The sequence below is a fragment of the Rattus norvegicus genome, chromosome 8 (assembly GCF_021556685.1).
Source record: "Rattus norvegicus strain SHRSP/BbbUtx chromosome 8, alternate assembly SHRSP_T2T, whole genome shotgun sequence".
In the NCBI taxonomy this organism is placed as follows: domain Eukaryota; kingdom Metazoa; phylum Chordata; class Mammalia; order Rodentia; family Muridae; genus Rattus; species Rattus norvegicus.
Window position 1 is genome coordinate 75,693,118 of NC_141541.1, and position 20,224 is coordinate 75,713,341.

At 45.0% G+C, this 20,224-nt stretch overlaps 1 protein-coding gene across 10 annotated transcripts in view; it reads right to left on the bottom strand.

Moving 5' to 3' along the window:
• Positions 1-20,224, bottom strand: part of Tln2 (talin 2) — a 420,559-nt gene that overhangs the window by 129,491 nt on the left and 270,844 nt on the right. For all 10 annotated transcript variants that reach the window (NM_001419941.1, XM_087562128.1, XM_087562134.1 and 7 more), the window contains 7 exon segments: positions 4,488-4,586; positions 5,071-5,279; positions 7,069-7,177; positions 11,368-11,481; positions 12,666-12,846; positions 15,851-15,927; positions 17,156-17,257. In NM_001419941.1, the coding sequence (NP_001406870.1) occupies positions 4,488-4,586; positions 5,071-5,279; positions 7,069-7,177; positions 11,368-11,481; positions 12,666-12,846; positions 15,851-15,927; positions 17,156-17,257 (891 nt within the window).

Below are 20,224 nucleotides of genomic sequence, written 5' to 3' on the forward strand. Positions count from 1 at the left end.
CACATGCACAAATGGAATAAAATAAAGACCTTGATTTTAAAATAGACAAAACCAAGTACCCTTAAAGGAACCATTTACTGTGGCTTTCATGGGTCTATGACAGTACCCAGGTGTCCAAGAAAAAGCTGTGGAATGTGAAGCTTTTTTTTTTCGGAGGTGGGGACCGGAACGTGAAGATTTTAGAAGTCAAGTTATACTTGTCTGCTGCACAATTGCCAGGAATTGTTCCCAACATGCCCCCCCCCCCCCCCATGGATCTTGGACATTTGCCTCTCAATTCAGGTTAAAAGCAATTTGGATGTCACAAATTATTAACAAGATTTTTAAACATAACTTTCTGAAGCTGACCAGAACATTCCTTCACAGAGGGACTGAGACTGGGGTCACCCACAACCACAATTGTCACAAAGGACTTTGTTCAAGGCACTGAAAGAAATTCTCTTTCTATTAATCTTGCCCAAATATAGTCAGGAAAAGAACGGGATACCGAAGTTATAGCTGCTGGGCAGTCTTTGTCAAACTTTTCAATAAGCCCACTATTGTGGAACTTGTGTGAAATAAATCCTTGTCAGCTCTGGGAACATGCAGTACATTGAGAACCCAAGAGAAGCTCCACCATGGGAATCAAGACTCAGAAAAACCGAGCAGAAATCCCTTGCCAGGTGGCCCCATGACTGCAGGAGGGAGGCTGGGGAGGACTGTCCTACCACACGAGTCCTTGTCCACACACCCCACTCTCTGAAACATCCCACATGGTCTCTGAACGAAACTGCCTCCCTGGCACGGCCAAAGAGAAACAAACAGGAAGCAGAGCTTCAGAAAACTGCAAGGGCCCGTCACACGCCTTGTGGGAATCCAGAGCATTGCCTCCATCACCCTCTATGCTTTTGGGTGTGAACCGCAGTAGGGAGACCATGTACAAGCTCAGGTGCTGTTCCTCAGGAGCTGTCTATCTTGGTTTTCAGTCAGAATCTCTGACTGACCATACGTGTGCCAACTCGGCTGGCCTATGAGTCCCAGGGAATCCTCCTGACTCTGTCTTCCCAGCCCTGACTTTACAAACACATACTACTATGTGTGCACAGCTGCAGACGTGAACACCGGATTCAACTCAGGTCCGCATGCTTTGGGGGCAAGTTCGTTACCGACTGAACCATCTCCCCAGCCCCGCAAATGCAATACTTCTGAGCAAAGTAAATCGAGTACTTAGGGATAATGAAGCCCAGCAACAGCAGCTGAATCTAATAGAGACCAAATTCCCAAGAGTTATTCGCTAGGAGAATTACAATATAGAATGCAAGGCCAGCACAATGACAATATGGAGATCTGGAAAGGACTCAGGATGGAGACAAAAGCAGGGGTCACTGGGGTGCGTTATGTGGTCTGCAGTGAACTCTGCACATAGTGAAGCAGTTCTGGAAAATACAGGTATAGAAATGACTTCCAAGAAGCCATGACTGACACCCAGGCTATACTGTGCACGGACATCTTACTGAACCTCAGGATGTGAATGGGTCTTGTAGTTCTTGAACCATAAGTAGAGAGACAGGAAGGAGACATAGATACCTCTATGGATGAAAGTGTACTTTTCTCTTTCACACACACAATCATGATTTAGTCTATGGGACACATCCTGTCCCTGTAATTCTAGAGTAAATGGAATCCTGGCTAATTTTATGTCAACTTGTCATCTGAAAGGAGGGAACCTCAATTGAGAAAACACCTCCATCAGATCCAGCTCTAAGACATCTTCTTAATTACTAATTGATGAGGGAGGGTGATGATGGTGGGTGATGTTATCCCTTGATTGGTGATCCTGGGTTCTATAAGAAAAGCAAGGCAACAGAGAAAGCTGGTAAACAGCACCCCTCCATGGCCTCTGCATCAGCTCCTGCCTCCAGGTTCCTGCTCTGTCTGAGTTCCTGTCCTGGCTTTTTTCAAAGACAGACTACAGTGTGAATGCATAAGCCAAATAAATCCTTCTTTTCCCGGGTTGCTTTGGTCATGGTATGTTGTTATAGCAATAGTAACCCTAATTAAGATAAGTGTCATGCAAAATGGCCACCAGAATGCCAGGGGAAGCCAAGGGAGGGGAAGATGTTTGATCCCTTTCTAGAAAATATGATGATGCCACTGACTAATTAAGAGGTGGTTAAAGGTGAAGTAGCAAAAAAAAAAAAATCCTCTTGCATTGTGGGAAGGATGTATTTAGGGTATCAAGCAGTTGATAAAAAGATGTCTATTGGGCTAGAGAGATGGCTCAGCGGTTAAGAGCACTGACTGCTCTTCCAGAGGTCCTGAGTTCAATTCCCAGCAACCACATGGTGGCTCACAACCATCTGTAATGAGATCTGGGGTCATCTTCTGGCCTGCAGGCACACATGCAGACAGAAAGCTGTATGATGTATACATAAATAAATAAATATTAAAAAAAATGTCTATTTTTTTTTCAGGTCAGAGAGATGGCTCAGCGCTTAAGAACACTGGCTGCTCTTCCAGAGCTGAGCTCAATTCCAGCAGCCACATAATAGTTCACAGCATCTGTAATGGGATCTATGCCCTCTCTGTACAGTGGTGCATGAAGACAGAGAGCTTGAACAAACTTTTAAAAAAACAAATCTTTTTTTAAAGAAGTTTTTTTCTTCCCTGAATTTGGTGGTGTATGTGATGTCAGCTCTTGTACATTTGAAATTTTGTGATTTCTGATCTCGGAATCAGTGTTTCACACAGAGCTACATATCGCATTAGGATACAGTAATTTAGAGAACGTTTTCTTTAAAGTAAAGGCCAGGGCTGGGGACACAGCTCAGTTAGTGGAGTACCTAGTCCACATGGAGATTTGTGATCGGCTCCCAAGACAACCTGCTCAGAGCTAGTGGAACACACACATAATGACGGCATGTAGGAGAAGAGGGCAGGGTGAACAGAAGTACAAGGTGACCCTCAGGTACAGAGTGAGGCTGCAGCGAGCTCATGCTACCTGAGAACACACTGCAAAGACGGAAGAAAAAGGGGCTGAAAAACAGCGCAGCCGTTCAGATTGCTGTGGCTGTCGCAGAGGGCCTGAGTTCAGTTCCCACCATGCGTTTTGGGTGGCTCAAAATTGACTGGAACTCTACCTCCAGGGGATCTGATACCTTCTTCTGGCCTCCTGAGGGTACCCTCGTACACTTGTGTGCTCACAGAGATACACATATTTGCATAATAAACAAAAAGAAAAGAAATAAAGAGTAAGAAAATAAAGTGTAGTGAAATTCAACTGAATCATCATACAATGAATTCGATAATTTGGATAAGGGAATCCTTCAGAGAGCATAGCTTAGAAATTTAAAACTCTCATCAGGATGGACTTATGTATTACCTGCAAAATCAGAGACTTTAAAAGAAGAGTAAGGGTTCCTGGCCCCAAGTATATGAGCAGAGTGCACCCCGGCCTACAGCCTTAGTCTTTAACACTTTGACTGTGGGGTCAGGAGAGGCAGACAAGCTGAGATTCTGTCCGAGCTTCAATGTGGCGAAACTGGCAGTGAATCAAGCCAGCTGCAAACAGTAGCAACAGCTGCTCAGCAGGGGACACGCAGTGTAAGCCTCTGGTATTGGAAACTCAGGATCACAAAATGACTTCTCAGTCGGGGTCCCAAACCCTCGGCCTTCATACACGGCAAGATCTGAGCTTGGGCATCCAGTGCGTGTAGGACTAGCCTGAGTTAGATATGTAGATCCTACTTAAAGAAAAGCAGTAATACAGAAAATACTTCTAAAAAATAAAGGCCAGGGCTGGAGATACAGCTCAGCGTGCACAGCTGTGTACGCTTGTAACTGCAGTACGGGGGAAGCCGAGAGACGCACATTTCTCGGGCTTGACTTCCAGTCAGCCTGCCTCAAGCAACAACCCCCAAATTCTCAAAACCCAAAACAGGATGGACGGCATCCTGAGAAATGACATCAGAGGCTGATCTCAGGTGTCCACACACACGTGCTCATACACGCAAGCACACCAACACCCCAACACACGCACACACGCACACACACACACACACTCACACATACACACACACACACACACACACACACACACACTCACACACACACACACAGACAACAGAAAGAGAGAATCCACTGAAAGCTACTCCCCACAAAATAAAACAAGACTTGCTGAGAATGGTGAGTACGGAGGTTGGGTGGCAAATACGAAGGGATTTACAATTACTGTATCTACTTTTACATTTATAAAATGTCCAAGAAACTGGTGAACAAGCAGAAAGGCTAAGGGTTTTGGAGGATGATACATAATATCAGTGACCTGTTTTTTTCCATTAAAAATAGATACATTTAATTGACACTGAAAGACCTCCCTACTCAAATCCTTTCCTTGGATCTTACTCTCAACAACCCTAGGAAGACCGGGCTTGTGATACACCCTTCCTGTGAGGTCAGACTCCTCCCTCAGACACGTTTCCAAGACTGGGGAGCCGAAGATGTCTTACTTGGAATCTCTCGTCCGTCTCGTTCTCTCCGATCTGTCTCAGGAGATCTCCACTGGCTTGGCCGATGCTTCCCGCAGCAGTCAAAACAGTCTGTCGAGGCTACAAACAGAGAACACGATCTGGTTGGAAGGAAAATGAATTTCTTCCCACGTCTCACCACATATCAGTCTACTGAGGAATCCAACAGAACAGCTCCTCCTCCACACAGATGAAGACCTCCAGTTGTATGCCAGATAGGAGATTATAAAAATATATCCTGGTGAGATGCAAGGGAAACTCTCATCATCCAGTAACAGGTGGATGTGCGTGAAATTTCCAATGAATGGAATGGGTCTTGAACAATTAGAACAAAGCTGGTTTATTCAGAGGGTCAGTTGCAAACCTGTAGGTATGCCTTTTGTGTTCAGTCAGAATGGTTTTCTACTCGGAGCATCCCCTTCCCACCCCTGACCCATTTCAATAACTCTCGCTACTACCCTGTGGTATCTTCTCAGAATAGTAGGAACTTTTCAGGAAGCCAGAGCTACACAGAACCGAAAGGATACATGTCTCATCTGAGGTAACTAAGTATCTTTGGGCTCACCTCTCCAGAAGTAGGCTGCACAGCCTTCAGTAAATCAGACACAGCCCCGGCGAGGGTCCTGGCAGCTCTGAGAAGGTCCTCCCCACTGCCCACGTCATCGTCCATGAGGGCTGCCAGCAACTTGACCCCCTTGGACATTTCGGTCAGGTTGGAAGAAATTGTAGTGATTGCACAGCCCACGGCTGTGTAGTCAGTGTCTGCGGGGTCACCTGAGACCAAGACCAAAGGAGAGTGGTGACAGACGAGGAGGGTCTAGCTTGGCAGGAGGTACGCAGGCCTGATGAAACTTTCTCAAAACTCCCACTGGCAGGGGCCCATGCCCCACCATCATGCAGGTATCAAATAAAGAACTCTGAGGAGCTCAGTGAAATGGACATCACCCTGACTCCAAGGTCTTCAATAAGCTCCTCTCACCTGGAGGTCTCACATACTGAAACAGTGAACAAGGCTCCTTTAGAATTCCAAAGCAAAGGTCTTGAATTTGAGGGGACTAGAACGAATTGGAGTTAGGGGTAGGGTTGGAAATGATAAAAATATGGTATGCTCTGATATGAGATTTTCAAAAAATATATGTATTAAAAAAAAATTCAAAGTAGTGGCCAGTAAGATGGCTCAGTGCGTAAAGGTGCTTGACAAGTTCTGCACAGCGTACTGGTAAGTGAAAGGAGCGGTCTAACTCCTGAAACTCATCCTCCGTTCTCCACATGTGCACTTCACTCTGATGTAATGTAACTAAGAACTAAACAACAATGCAAAGCATTTTCCTTGCAAATACAAAGACCCAAGTTCAATCCCTGGAACCCACATTTAAAAAAAAAAAAAAAAGTCATGATGGTATAAACTTGTAATCCCAGGGGTTGGGGATTTAGCTCAGTGGTAGAGCACTTGCCTAGCAAGCCCAAGGCCCTGGATTCGGTCCTCAGCTCAAAAAAAAAAAAAAAAAAAAAACAAAAACAAAAACAAAACAAACAAAAACAAAAACAAAAAAACCCAAAACCTTGTAATCCCAACGCTGGTAGAGTAGGGACAGAGCCCTGGGCCTGCTGGTCAGCTGGTCAGCTGGTCCCGACTACTTGCAGAGTTTCAGGCCAAGGAGATACCAATCTCAACACAAAAAGGACTTCTGAAGTTGTTCTCTGACCTCCACACACAAATATACACAGCTCAGATTCCGAAGCATGAGCCTGCATCCCGTGACCCCACTCCAGGGGTCACTCTGCTCCTGAGAACACCAGACACCGCAGACAAAAGCCCGGGTATTTCCTGGCTCTCACCCGACGAGCTGAGGCTGGTAGTCAGGCCACCCCAGAAGACACAACTACTGGACCGAGAGGCAAAGGATGATGCTTGACACCTCCAGACCCTTTCTAGACTGTACACTCTCCAAAGGACACACTGCCCTCAGAGACTTTCAAGTATGCTCACATGCTGGTGGGCAGTAAGACACAATAACTAAGTCCTGATTAATGATACCTGACATCAACAAGCAGGAATGAGATCCTTCTTACATTCATCTTAGATCATTTCAAGCAAATGCTTACAGCAGGGCAGATATCCCAAATTAGCCTGTTTTCTCAGTTGCTTCAATGAAAGAATGAACACGCGCACGCACGCGCACACACACATACACACACACACACATACACACACACTCTCACACACACATACACAAACACACACATACACACACATACACACTCTCACACACACATACACACACATACACACAAACACTCTCACACACACATACACTCACACACACTCTCACACACACACACACACTCTCACACACACACATACACACACACTCTCACACACACACATACACACTCTCACACACACATACACACACACATACACACACACACTCTCACACACACATACACACACACGCACACACTCACACACACATACACACACTCTCACACACACATACACACACACACACACACACACACACACATACACACACCCAGCACAAATGACTCAGGGACTTACCAGCTGTGAGGTTGACAACCGAGGCTGTGCCAGCTGTGATAGCATCGACTTGAGAGTGGATTTCATGCTTGGATTCATCCACTTTGTTCTGAACCCATACCCTAGATGCCTGTAAAGCCAGACAATGAAACAACACAGTCACAGCCCTGCATTACCCTGGAGACCAGGGAAGTTAAGCCATACAATGAGACCAGCACTTGGCTCCACTCTCCTTCCTAGGCCAGCATTGAATATATGCCCAAGTCATCGTAAAGAATATCCTGGACAGGCTTTCTTGTGTGTGTAGAGATGTTGAAAAGGATACTTTCTCTGTATCTTATACTGCAATTGAAAAATGTTTATAATGCTTAGGAAAAATAATTCGATATGGCTATATCTAGATAAGGCACCTGAGAAAGAAACAAAGATTACCTATATCACTTTCTCTAAGATCCAGGGAACATCACAGAAGAGGGGGAGGAAAAACTGTAAAAGCTGGAGAGAGGAGTGCTATGGTGGTTTGCACGAGAATGTCCCCCACAGGTTCGTATGTTTGAATACCCAATCCTCAGTTAGTAGAAACTGTTTGAAGAAGGGTTAGAAGGTCTCCCTTTGTTGGAGGAGGGCTTTGAGGTTTCAGAAGACCCGAAGAGCCTCTCTCTACCTCCTGCTTGCAGCTCAAGATGGAGTTTCAGCTGTTCCTGTACCATGCAGTCATTCCGGCATCATGGACTCTAACTCTCTGAAACTATAAGTCTATTTAAATGTTTCTTTTTATAAATTCCTTTGGCCATGGGGTCACAGCAATAGAAAAGCAAGAGAAATAGAGTGCTGTAGTATGCTGTCCTCTGGGCACGACATGACCATGACCCTCTTGGGACTTTCAGCAGCGAGAATCCTTGAAATAGCTTTGTACAAGACTGGGTCCACCAGGGAGGCTACAAAGACTCACAAGGCCTTGCCCCATGCTGAGGAATGACAGGCAGATAATGGTTGCTGGGAGAGGAGAGATATTTTCTTTGGTGGTTGCTACCAATAAGGAGCTCTTCTATAACCCCTGCTCCCATGGGTAACCCTGATTAGGCTCACTAATTCATACAACAATAACAACAACACATAAGATGACCAAGCAATGAATGGGCGCAACAGGAATTGGGGGCGAATGGAGGGCCAGTGGGGGTAAATATGATAAAAGGATATATATATATGCAGGAAAATTCCACAGTGAAACAGTATTATCTATAATTAGGATATGTTAATAAACTCATAACTTTGTACTTAGACTAACATTACCACTTGGTAGTAATTTCTACTTTGCTTTCTTAGGGAATAGAGTTAGAGCTTTGGGCGGGTCAGCTCACAAGGGTTTGTGACCAACACTGAAGTTTTCCCAATTGACATGACTTGAACTATCATGAAGAAAATCAAATATCACAGCCATATGCAGGTGGTATTTTTTTCCCAGTACACCTGGGAAGATGGGCTAAGGCTCTGTGCCTGCTTTATCTCTATAAGGTGACAGGACAATGGCAAATTATTACCCAGGTCCTGGGCCTTACCTTTCTCCGACTACAGAAACTCAAAAGACATTTCTAGCTCTTATATTTTGTTTCAACCCATCAGACATGTCCAACCCGAAGACTGTTGGCTACAAGTGACTGATGATAGCCCAATACGAAAACGTAAATTTATCTAAAACATTATGAGATTTGTATGTGTGACTTATTTATCAATTATTGTTTTATAACTCGCTTGTGTCAAAAGTTTGGATGTGCCTGCTAGCACTCACACTGATAATGATGACTTGCAGGTAAGACACTGCTCTAGGCTCAGGCTGTCACTTATTCTTTCACTGCATCCTATCTTCAAGAACCGGTGAACTGGGACAGTCACCTCCTCATATTTTATCTCCCAAGTATTCTGTATAGGGAAGCCCACTTATTTATTCCCGCTCTGGAGTTCCCTGAGCAAAATATATACAGAATTCAGGGACTTGAGAGAAATGGTACCTAGGACAGTAACAACCTCCACACATAGCAGTATAGAGAGGGAAACAGAATTCAGGGACAGCTTTGATGCTGTTCCTGCTTAATGAGTCGAGGCTACAGAATGCATCTTGGTTCTAGCCCTGCAATGTCTATCTTATAGTAACGTTGGTTTTTTGTTTTTTGTTTGTTTGCTGTGACTGCACCCCGGAACATGGTATATACCCACTTAGCCATAAAGTACAGGATAACCATGCTACAGTCCACAGATCCAAAGAAATGAAGTGACAAGGAGGGTGGGGTGGGGGGGAGGGGAGCATTTGAATCTCACTGAGAAGGGGGAGTGGAATAGACATTAGGGGTGGATGGAGGGTGGGAATTGAAGTGGGGGAAGGGTGGGGATGGGAACAGGTGGTCAAATGGAGGGAGGATGAGGGAGAGGATATAGGAAGAGAGAACTAGCATTGGTGAGGAGGCAGCTCTGGGACAACCCAGAACAATGGAAACTCCTAGGAATCTGTAAGGGTGGTCCTAGGCTAAGACTCCTAGCAATGGAGGGGACGGATCCTGAACCAGCCATCTCTTGTAACTTGTAAGACTTCCAATGAAGGGACTGTGACATCAATCCAGCCACAAAACCCTACACCCACAATTTGTCCTGCCTACAAGATGTGCAGGGGTAAAGATGGAGAAGTTGAGGGAGTGACCAACCAGGAACTGGTCCAGCTTGAGACCCATGCCGTGAGAGAGAGAGCCCACCCAAACACCATTAATGAAATTCTGCTATACTCGCAGGTAGGTGCCCAGCATTACTGTCATCTGAGAGGCTTCACGCAGCAACTGGTGGAAACAGATGCAGAGACCCACAGTCAAACTTTAGACAGGGCTTGGGGAATTTTACGGAGGGGGTGGTGTGAAGGATCAAGAGAGGTCAAGGACACCACAAGAAAACATACAGAATCAACTAACCTGAGCCCACAGGAGCCCAGAGACTGAATCACCAAACAGAGAGCATCTGTGGGATGGACCTAGGGCCTCTGCACGTATGTCACAATTGTGTATCTCAGTCTTCGTGTGGAACCCCCAACAGCAGCAGCTGTCTCTGTCACCTGCCTTTGGATCCCTTCCCCACAACTGAGCCGCCTGCCTTGCCTAGCCATAATAGAAGACGCTCCTAGTCCTACTGTAACTTGATATGCCAAGGCAGGTGGACACCCATGGGAGGCTTCCCTTATTCTGAGGATGGGGGGTAGGTAGGGGAGGTGAGAGGGAAGGACTTGGAGGAGAGGAGGGACAGGGAAGATTCGAATAGAATGTAAAGTTAAAAAAAAAACTATCTCTGTATCTTTAGATATCTACATCTAGATCTTGATATGAAATTATCTAGATAGATATGAAGAGGAAAACAAAAACCAGACAAACCCCTGCTGAGGCCCAGGCCTGCCCACAGAGGCTAATTTGTGTAACCCGAGATCTGTGCTGCTCTGCAGGTGGCTTAGATGCATGCAGAGGAAGAAGGAGAGGGTAGGAGAAGGCAGTGGTGGTGGTGGTGGGGAGCAAGCTTGTTAGCTGGTGCTTTTCAAAGTTTAGCAATGCCTACAAATCACAGGGACAGCTGCTGTGACCTGTGATTCCTGCTTCTCTCCTAAGAATCTGGATATCAGTGCTGCTGTCCTGCAGACCACAACCTGAAGTAGGAGACATGAACTGATTCTCGGCTGCTGCAGCAGAAGCTACCAGAGGGCCTTGGAGCTCATTACCTCACCCTGCTGTAAGCCTGGTGTCCACAAAACACAAAATACCCAGACAGTAGCATCAGCACCTCTGGGAATGTGTTGCAAACACATATTCCAAGACACCCCCACTCCCATACCCACTAGATCAAAAACACATGCTAAGAACAGCACAATTGAAGATAATGGCTAGGGCCCAGAGATAAGTTTTAACAAGCCACCCATGAGGTCCCATTGTGTATTGAAATCTGGGAGCTGCTGGCAGTGTTTAAAATGACAAGCCAGCTACCTGAGTTGAACTCTTATTAGATGCTCATGCTAAGAATTAGATCATCACTCCTTCCCATCAGCCTTGTTTGCAGATGACAGGGGAAAGGCTTGAGGGGGTAAGACGCCCAGATTCCTACAGTAGTGAATAGAGGAGCTAGGATCAGCTGGCTCCAGGGTCTGACTCCCCAGCACAGCAGTTCTCCTTCTCTGTGAGTGCAATAGAGAATCAAAGACCTAACCCACATCAAAACACATAGATTTCTTTTGTCAGCTAGCTGGAAACAGCTTCGTCCGGCAGAAACACAGGATCAGACACACGGATGGATATTTACCATATCTTGGCCGAGAGGTGGCAGTGAGTCGAGCTCACTGAGGTCATCCTGAGCCTGCTGGACAGCGTGCATGCTTGTGTTGATGGTCCCCATAAGGGCTTGCTGTGCCGAAGTCTGCGAAGGCAGATGAACACAGGTGGTGAGCAGAATCTGGGGACTGATGGGGCCTCCTCGCATAACAGAACAAAACTAAACCTTCTCAGTCAAGAGCACATCTCATTACGCACCTGAACTGGCTCCCATTTCAACCTGAGGGCTAGAAATAGCACATTATATTAATAGGACACAAAGCGAAGGTGATTGCAGTGAAGGGCTCATAATCAGAAGGGTATAGAGAGCTTAATTAGCAGACAAGGAGGCTGACGAGTGGCTTCACAGGGGAGTTCAGGGGATACAGTTGATCTGAGTACTGTGGATAAAAGATCTCATGCACAGAACACAGATGGCATTTAATAAGGACTCTTGACCATACTCCAGGACTCTGCCCAAACTTAGAGACAACATGCTCTTTTACAGTTGAATGAAATCCCGACTTTGATAATTCTTGAGTTCTCAAAACTAGCCCGATAGCGAGGGCTCAAGGCAGGCCTGAACAGTACTGAATCAGAAGAATTAGAAAGGGTTCGACAAGACTAGTTTACAAAGGCAGCTCACAGATGACTGGCCCATTTCCCCCTTTTTATGAGGGTATTAGGGCTAGTCAGCTTGAAGCTGCTGTAGGGGCACTGGGGTCTGTTTCTACAGCATAAAGAGGTTCGTGGTAGTTAATTTCTATTGGCAACTTGAGTAGAGAATCACCTTGGAAACCAGCCTCTGGGCAGGTCTGTGAGGGAAGACCAATTCCTGGCCTGGGTTAATTGAAGTGGAAAGAGCCACTCTAATGAGGGGGGACTATTCCACAGGTTGGGATCTTGGACTACGTTAAAATGAAGGCTGAGCGTCAGCATTCATCCCTCTGCTTCCTAACGTGATGCCCAGCGTGATCAGCTGCCTCACACTCTTGCCCACCTCTTCTTTGTCACCATGGAGCGTCCTCTCAGTGTGTGAGCCGAAACATATACTTCTTCTTATACGTTGCTTTTGTCGGTATTTTGTAATTGCAATGAGAAATGTAACTAAATACAGGGTCCCTCACTCTCTGGCCATTGAGTCTAGAAAGGAGCAATTAGTCAAATTATAGGGATACACCATTCATTGATGACTTGTGGCTCAGATGGGAGGCAGACGGTTCCCACATAGAACCTGTCACCATCTCTAGGGGACCAGGGGTTAACAGACAAGTGATCAGGAAGTCTCACCAGCGGAGGCATGTGTCCTCGGTGCATCTGTCCGACCATGACTTGCTGCTGGGGGGACGGCATGCTGCCAACATTGAAAGTCTCGGGCCCACTGGAGCCAGAGCGCATGACAGCTGGCAGTGCCACCGAGCCATGCTCTGCCTTCCCAGTGCGGTTGAACTGCTGCTGCAAGATGGTAGATCTGTGAAAGAGATGGTTGGTCAGTGGGAGGCAGACACTCGTGCGCAGTACAGTACAGTGGGAAGATGTCGACAATGTGCACTGCCCTAGATTGGGGAGGTCACTTAAAAAGCACACACGGTGGGCATGGAGTGAAGAGCGACACAGAGCTGCTAAGTGGGGGCACTTCAGGTGAATCCAGTCAGGACCAGGGTCAGGGTCTCCATTGGTAGTGTCCTGGAATTATACAATTCATTTGCTCTTAGGACAGAACAAATGACAGTCCTATCACAATGACAGTTTGAAGGAAGGTTAAGATAGCCTGCGTACCACTTGTTCAATCATATGGAAAGAACATTATCCAACAGGCTTCCATTCTAGGCAGTGATAGATCTAATGTAGTCTCACAAGTTCAAGTCCACTGAGGGCATCTGTCATCTCTGGTGGCTTGAGAAACTTGCATCTTTCCCACAAGATTCCAACAGAGATTAGGATTTACACACACACACACACACACACACACACACACACCCACACCCCTTCTTAAGATTTTTAGAATGAGTGGTAGGTACCAGGACTTTGCACATGTATAAGTAAGGAGCTAGACATAGGGCAGTCCTTTTTCAGGAACCAAGTGGAGAAGCCATAGGGAGGGTCTGGGGCATACAGGAGAGGTGAAGAAAGGGGACTTTTATACCAAGAGGCAGGCTCAATCTTAGACCATTCCTTTTAACCAAATTGGCATCTCGAGCAACAGACGTCTGTAGAGAGTCAAAAATGTGCGCAGAGGTGGGTCCTGACACTCGGAGTGTGGAGAATAATCAACTGCCCAGAACTCAAACCTAAAAAGACCATCTATATCACCTCAGCCCTTGTTTGGGGGCAAGGCTCAGAGACCATCATGGAAACAGAAGAGGAAGAGTGTAAAACAGCAATCGGATGGGAGGAGTGCTGTAAAACGCTGCCTACTGGACCTGTATGGCTGCTGCACTTGCGAGGCCCGTGTACTGCACGGCAGCTGCACAAGAATGAGCCTCTCAGCCTCTCGCATGGTGTGGAGCTTATGAGACCCCACCACTAGCTGTGGAGCCCTTGGAGCTGATGCTTGCTCAGGGCGGGAGAGTTGGTTTTCTTTGGTGGTACAGACAGTAAGTTGTCTATGTCCCCACACCCCTGCTCGTGTAAGCAACTCTAGTCACATTCAGTAGGTCATTTTCAAAAGGCCTGAAAGTAGGAGAGAGACTTGAAATGGAATACAGGTTCACAGGGACCAGAAAGGTGGAGTAAGAAGGGGTTGTGGGGAGAATACGAGCAAAAGAAATAATACATCTGAACAAAACTGTAAAGAATACATTTAAAACATCCTTTTAAAGGTGTTCAGAGTCGATGACACCAGGGAGAGGAGGTCTGGAGGCTGCTTTCTTACACCTCACCCAACAACCTGGACCACTCGTCCTGCTCATCTTGACATAGGTCCGTGATGAGACACTAAACAACAGAGACGTCTGAGAGGCTAGACAGTGGGGCCTGGCACGCTGCACTCCCACACCTACTGGGCTCTCCTTGTGGGATGCATAAGTGCTAACAATGCTACCAAACAAACATCTCACTCTGACGGGAAGCATGGACTTAAGACTTCCCAGCTGGTGGACATCAGTCATTCCGAGGACTTAGGAGACTCCTCCATTGCATATGATAGCCTTGAAGGGTGCTGGGGTCAGTTTAGCTCCAACCTGTGTACTTACTTACAGGGAACCAAGGTCTGAGGGGCAACATCTGCCTTCCTCTAACATAGGAGCTGTGTTGGGATCAAATGAGAGCATGCTGGTCACACAGAATGAAAACAAAGACAAGAGCAGATACCACAGATCTGTCTAACGTAAGGGTGTCTGTGGAGATTTCTCAGCTAGCAGTGCTTACTAGGTGTTTCTTATTTTTTGTTAAATCCATTTTCTCATTAATAAGTGGAGCTAAGAATCAAAAGAGTTCATTTTATGTTTACTCGTGTGTGTGTGTGTGTGTGTGTGTGTGTGTGTGTACATGTGATATGCAAGTGCCTGTAGGCCTGAAAGAGGAAGTCAGATCCCCTGGAGACGCAGTGTTTCCAGGTTGTGAGCAGCCTAGTTTGCTGGAAACCAAACTCTGGTTCTCTGTGGGAGGAGCAAGCACTCTTCACAGCCAAACTATTTTTTCAGCCCCAAGTTTTGAATTTAAAATAACAAGAATTTGTACAATAGCAGACAAAATGTGTCAATGTTTCGTGTGTGTTACTTGAGACGCCATCATCAAAAGCACATGTAACAAGGTGACGCTACTGTGATTCCTGGTTTCTACATGGGATTGTCAAGGTAGAAAATTCAAAGCCAGCACAAATGAACAGACCCCTAGCATGGCTCCTGTCAGTAATTTTTTCCCCTTTTTCTTTAAAAACAGTGTTTGTGTAATTTTATACGCCATGAGCGTTTGCTTGTACGTGTCAGTATCTCACTTGCATTAGGTGCCCGTGGAAGCCAGACCGAGTCCCCTGCAACCTGAGTTATAGGCCATGTAAAAAGCTGCCATGTCCCAGCCATGATGAACCCAGGTCCTCTGGAAAAGCAGCCAGTGCTCACTGAGCCACCTCTCCAGCTCCAAGAGTGCATTCTTAGCCCTGTCTCTTTGCTCTCACGGCGTGTGAGAAGGGTGTGGCATGGAGTCGGTGCTTTATGTACACCACACCACCCGCCAGCCTCCGAAATCCTAGGACAGCATCAAACAGAAGCCAAGTTACAGATTTCAAGGTAATACCCTGATCCATGAAATTTAATCATAGAAGCTGAGCAGGACCCAGGAAAGCTGACTGCTTCCAAGATGAAGGTGGACACCATGCCCTGCACAGGGTCCCCGTGAAATGCTCAGCACCCACACAGGACAGCTGCACCACATGCACAGATCATCTAGGGGCCATGACCGAAGAGCGAGCCTTGACTAACCCATCAGCATGTCACCTCAGGAGGAGGCAGATCCCTAGCACCCTGGATACTTACTTTTTTGGGGAAACTGACTCTTCTAACATAGTTGACTCCTCATCCCCTTCCAGCCCAAATCTATCTTTGCTTTGTTTCTGGAGGTAAAACAGACACAACAATGAACATCAGCAAATCTTTACACAGGACCACTGAAAAGAACGTTTGAAGGGGCACAAACAACATACTCAAGTTGACTGTGAATTCCGAGCACTGGAGAGTTAATAAAGCACAAAAGCATGATGCCAATAAAAAGCAGAAACCTGGGACTTAATGTGCAAACCGATCAAGTCTTGAGTTTACCATTGCTTACACAGCAAAAAGTCAGTCACATTTATTAATATCCTAGCAGAATATGCCTTTTGAATGGATTGTATGGGGAAGCCTTAAAATGTCTGATTTCCTATATGCTGCTATGGCACGTGGGGTCATTATGTTTGGTAAGAACAAAAACTCATGAAAACCACAAGGCACACTTTAGTTCACCACCTTGGGTTTCTACCAAGTAGGGAAAGCAAAAATCTTATGCAGAGAAGAAGACTCTGAAGAACCAGGACGAGACAGTCCTAGCTAGCTCTATCAACTTGAGGCACCTTAAGGGATTCCCTAGAACAGTGTGACCTGTGGGTATTCCTGTAGGAGAATGCTGTCACTGTTGGCTGACTTAGGAGGTCACCAACGGGTAGTCCCATCTGCTGGGCCTCATAAGGGGGACGGCCGAGTATGAGCTCACACCAATCATCAAGCAGCTCCCGCCATAGTTTCTGCTCTCCTTCCTTAGCTGTGAGCTTCCTGGTTGGACGGAATGCTGTGTATATAGGATAGCAAGTGGGCCTCACTTACAAGTTCCCACTGGGCTTCTTACCCATACTTCCCTGCAGGATAGACTGCAAATAGAAGTGGAAGCCAAATGAACCTTCTTCCTTTAGTTGATTTTGGTCAGTGTGTTTATCACAGCAACAGAAATCAAAGTGGAACACAGACCACTGCTCCTTACCTAGTAGTAATTTATATATATATATATATATATATATATATATATATATATATATATATATATAATACATATATATATACATATATATATGTGTGTGTATATATATATATATATATATATATATATATATATATATATGCGCGCTATGACAAAATCAGACATGCTCAGAGGATTCTGGGTCAGAGATCTTATGCACAAGCAATCTTAATACCGAAGACTCAATCTGTCACTCAAACAGTTCAAATAAGGATCCCATTTAACATGGCTTCGTCATTGAGCCTTTCACCAAAGCAGCCTTGATTTTCTTGGTCTTCTTCAACACAACATACCTTCTTGAGGATGATGTCAATGTATCCTGCAATCAGCTGGGATATTTGCTCCCCCTCTGTGGTCTGTACTGAATAGTAGCTTTCTTGGTACTCCCCAAAATCCTAAAAGAGCACATCAGGAGAAACACAGTCGCATTAGATCTACCAAACACCATGAGGACACAGAGAGCAGCCATAAAGCTGTGACCCGGCTCACTCTCCACTCTGAGGAAGAACTGAACTCTAAAAAGGTATTCAACGGTAGATGGTTTAAACAAACAAACAAACAAACAAACAAACAAACAAATGCCGTCCAAGGCTCAGACTTGAACTCAATCCCTGGAACCCACATGGTGGAAGGAAAGAATTGACTTTGGTAAGTTGCCTTCTTACCTCCCCATCCCTCTCACCCCCACACATGCTTAAATACATATCAAAATAAAGGAAGCAGGGTTCTGGAAACTATAAAGATAGACAGAATTGGAGTCTTAGGACCAAAGGAGACCTAATGTGGTCTTAGACTTTATTTTACACCCCATATACACCAAGCAGGGAACTGGAGAGGCCAGAATACCTTGCAGAAGCCATTCCTGAAACCCTACCCTTTCCAGAGGATGAGAAGAACTAGACAGGAGATGCAACCCCACCAGCAGCTGAAGAGTAGTGGGCCCCAGACATTCCAGATGGGGAAAAGGGCCATTGTATTTCAACATTGAACACAGTAAATTTCTGTATAGTTTCCTTTCTCCCTAGTGTCACAGGCCTGGTGGCTTCTGCTTCTTCCCATCAAGGTCACCAAGCAATAGTGAGCAATGTAGAGAAATGGCTGTCTGCTGTTACAGAGAAAACCATCAAATCTTGAGTGTATCAGAAAGATAAAGTGAGACAGGCATGCTGGCACACTCTAAATCCTAGCACTTGTTGGGCAGAGGCAGGCAGAAGCTGTGAGTCAGGTCTACTAGTGAGTTTCGGTCCAGCCAAAGCTACATAGTGAGCACCTGTCTCAAAACAAACAAATAATTGGAGAAGAGGTGAGGGCTAGAGAGATGGCTCAGTGGTTAGGAGCACTTGATACTCCTGCAGAGAACCTGGAATTGGTTCCCCAGCACCCACAACTGTCTGGATTTCTAGTTCCAGGGGATCTAGAACCCTCTTCTGGCCACTGTGAGTATCAGGCAAACATGGGATATGTAATTATATGCGGACAAACATTCATACACATGAAATAACAGCTTAAAAGGAAAAGCAAAACAAAACCCTAGACCCTGAAAATGTCCTCAGCACATTCTCTGACCATAATGGGATCAAACTCGAAATCAATAACAGAAAGACAACAGGGAGATCTACAAACAACTGATCACGAGAGAACCAAAGCAGAAGTCAATCCCAGTCAGTAGGGAAAGCACCAAAAGCTGGGAAGTTAATAAAAGCTGAGAGAAGGAGGAAGGAATTCCTTATGGGAAGCCTTACCTAACTTTACCTCCATGAAAATGTCAGTATACAATTCTGTCTTTTGGCTGAGGTCATTTACCAAGCTTGCTATAAATACTTCCCATTGGTAAAATAAAATTTTTGTTCTTTAAAAATACTTAGAAGCACTCTGGTAAGACCAACTACAATATCAAAAGAGGCATAACAAAAATAATTTCCCCCAACTTACCTATTCCTGCCTGCCTTTCTTTATTTTAAATATAAATCATCTTTATTGATATAACAATAGAGGAAAAAAAATCACACTAAAGACTTTAAAGCTTTATACGACGGAATGGTTGCTACTCACACAGCTGCTTAGCTTTTTCTAGAAGTCAACAGGAATGGAGGTATTGTACTTAAACAGGCTAATGAATACTGATGTTATAATTTAAAATTCCTTCCCAAAATACCACTCTGAAGTGTCAAAGCAATTTTCTTCTAATTGCTAATTAGAAGAATTAATTAATTAAATTAATTCTAATTGAATTCCTAAATATCATGCATGTGTGTATACTGATTTTAAGATTTAAAAATACTGCATTACTTCTCACAGCGGAAGAAGAGGACAGATGTGGCTCTGAACATGAACACCCATGTTTTGGGGGCTATGTAGGGTCCATGCAGCTGCAGTGGACTATGGACCGTGCGGATTCTAAGCATCCCTTTCAACTAGCCTGGCCCTATCATTCTATGATCAAATTATATGATGGTGCAAGTCAGTTTTATTTATTTATTTTTATTTATTTTGTTTTAAACTTTTAAAAAAGATTTATTTTATGCATGAGTACTTTGTCTGCATGGGTGTATGTGTACCATGTGAGTGCTTTGTGCCCATGGAGGTCAGAAGAAGGCATCAGATTTTTCAGAACTGTAGTTAACACACGGTTGCGAATACCAGGTGGGTGCTGAGAATCCAACTTAGGTCATTGCCAAGTTCCCACATTTAACTGTCAACTGTCAAGATAGAGTCGCCTGAAAACACAGCTTCAATTAGGAAATTACCAAGATTGAATTGGCCTGTGAGCATGTCTGTGGGGAACTGCCTTGATTGTTAATTCCTATAGGAAGACCTAACCCATTGTGGGCAGTACCATTCCCTAGACAGGGGTCCTGAACAGTACAACAGTGGAGAGAGCAACAGAGAACAAATAAGTTGGTTCCATGCTTTATTCTCTTCTGCTCTTGACTGTATATACCTTACTTTAAGTTCCTGCCTTGATTTGTCTGCAACGATGGACTGATATTGTTTTTGGTCAAGGTATTTTATCACAGCAACAGAAAAGAAACAAGAACAGAAACCAATCATTCTTTCTAAACTCCTTTATACTTTTTAAAAAAAGTCTTATTTTAAAATGTCTACATGAAAAGAGATTCCAAGACAACTTCCAGCACTTTTAAATTTTTTCTTCTTGCTCAACTTGCTTGACAAACTACTGGCATTTTCAGAATTCACATGTAAATGTGTCCCAAACTTGTTACATAGTTATAGTCTGTTAACAGCAGATTTTGAAGTTGAAAGGGGGTGTAGAGGCCAGGAATCCTGGGATAGTCTTTTACCGTCTATGAATTTCATGCTGTTCTATGATCTCAGCCAGTGATAGAAACCACGAAGTAGTC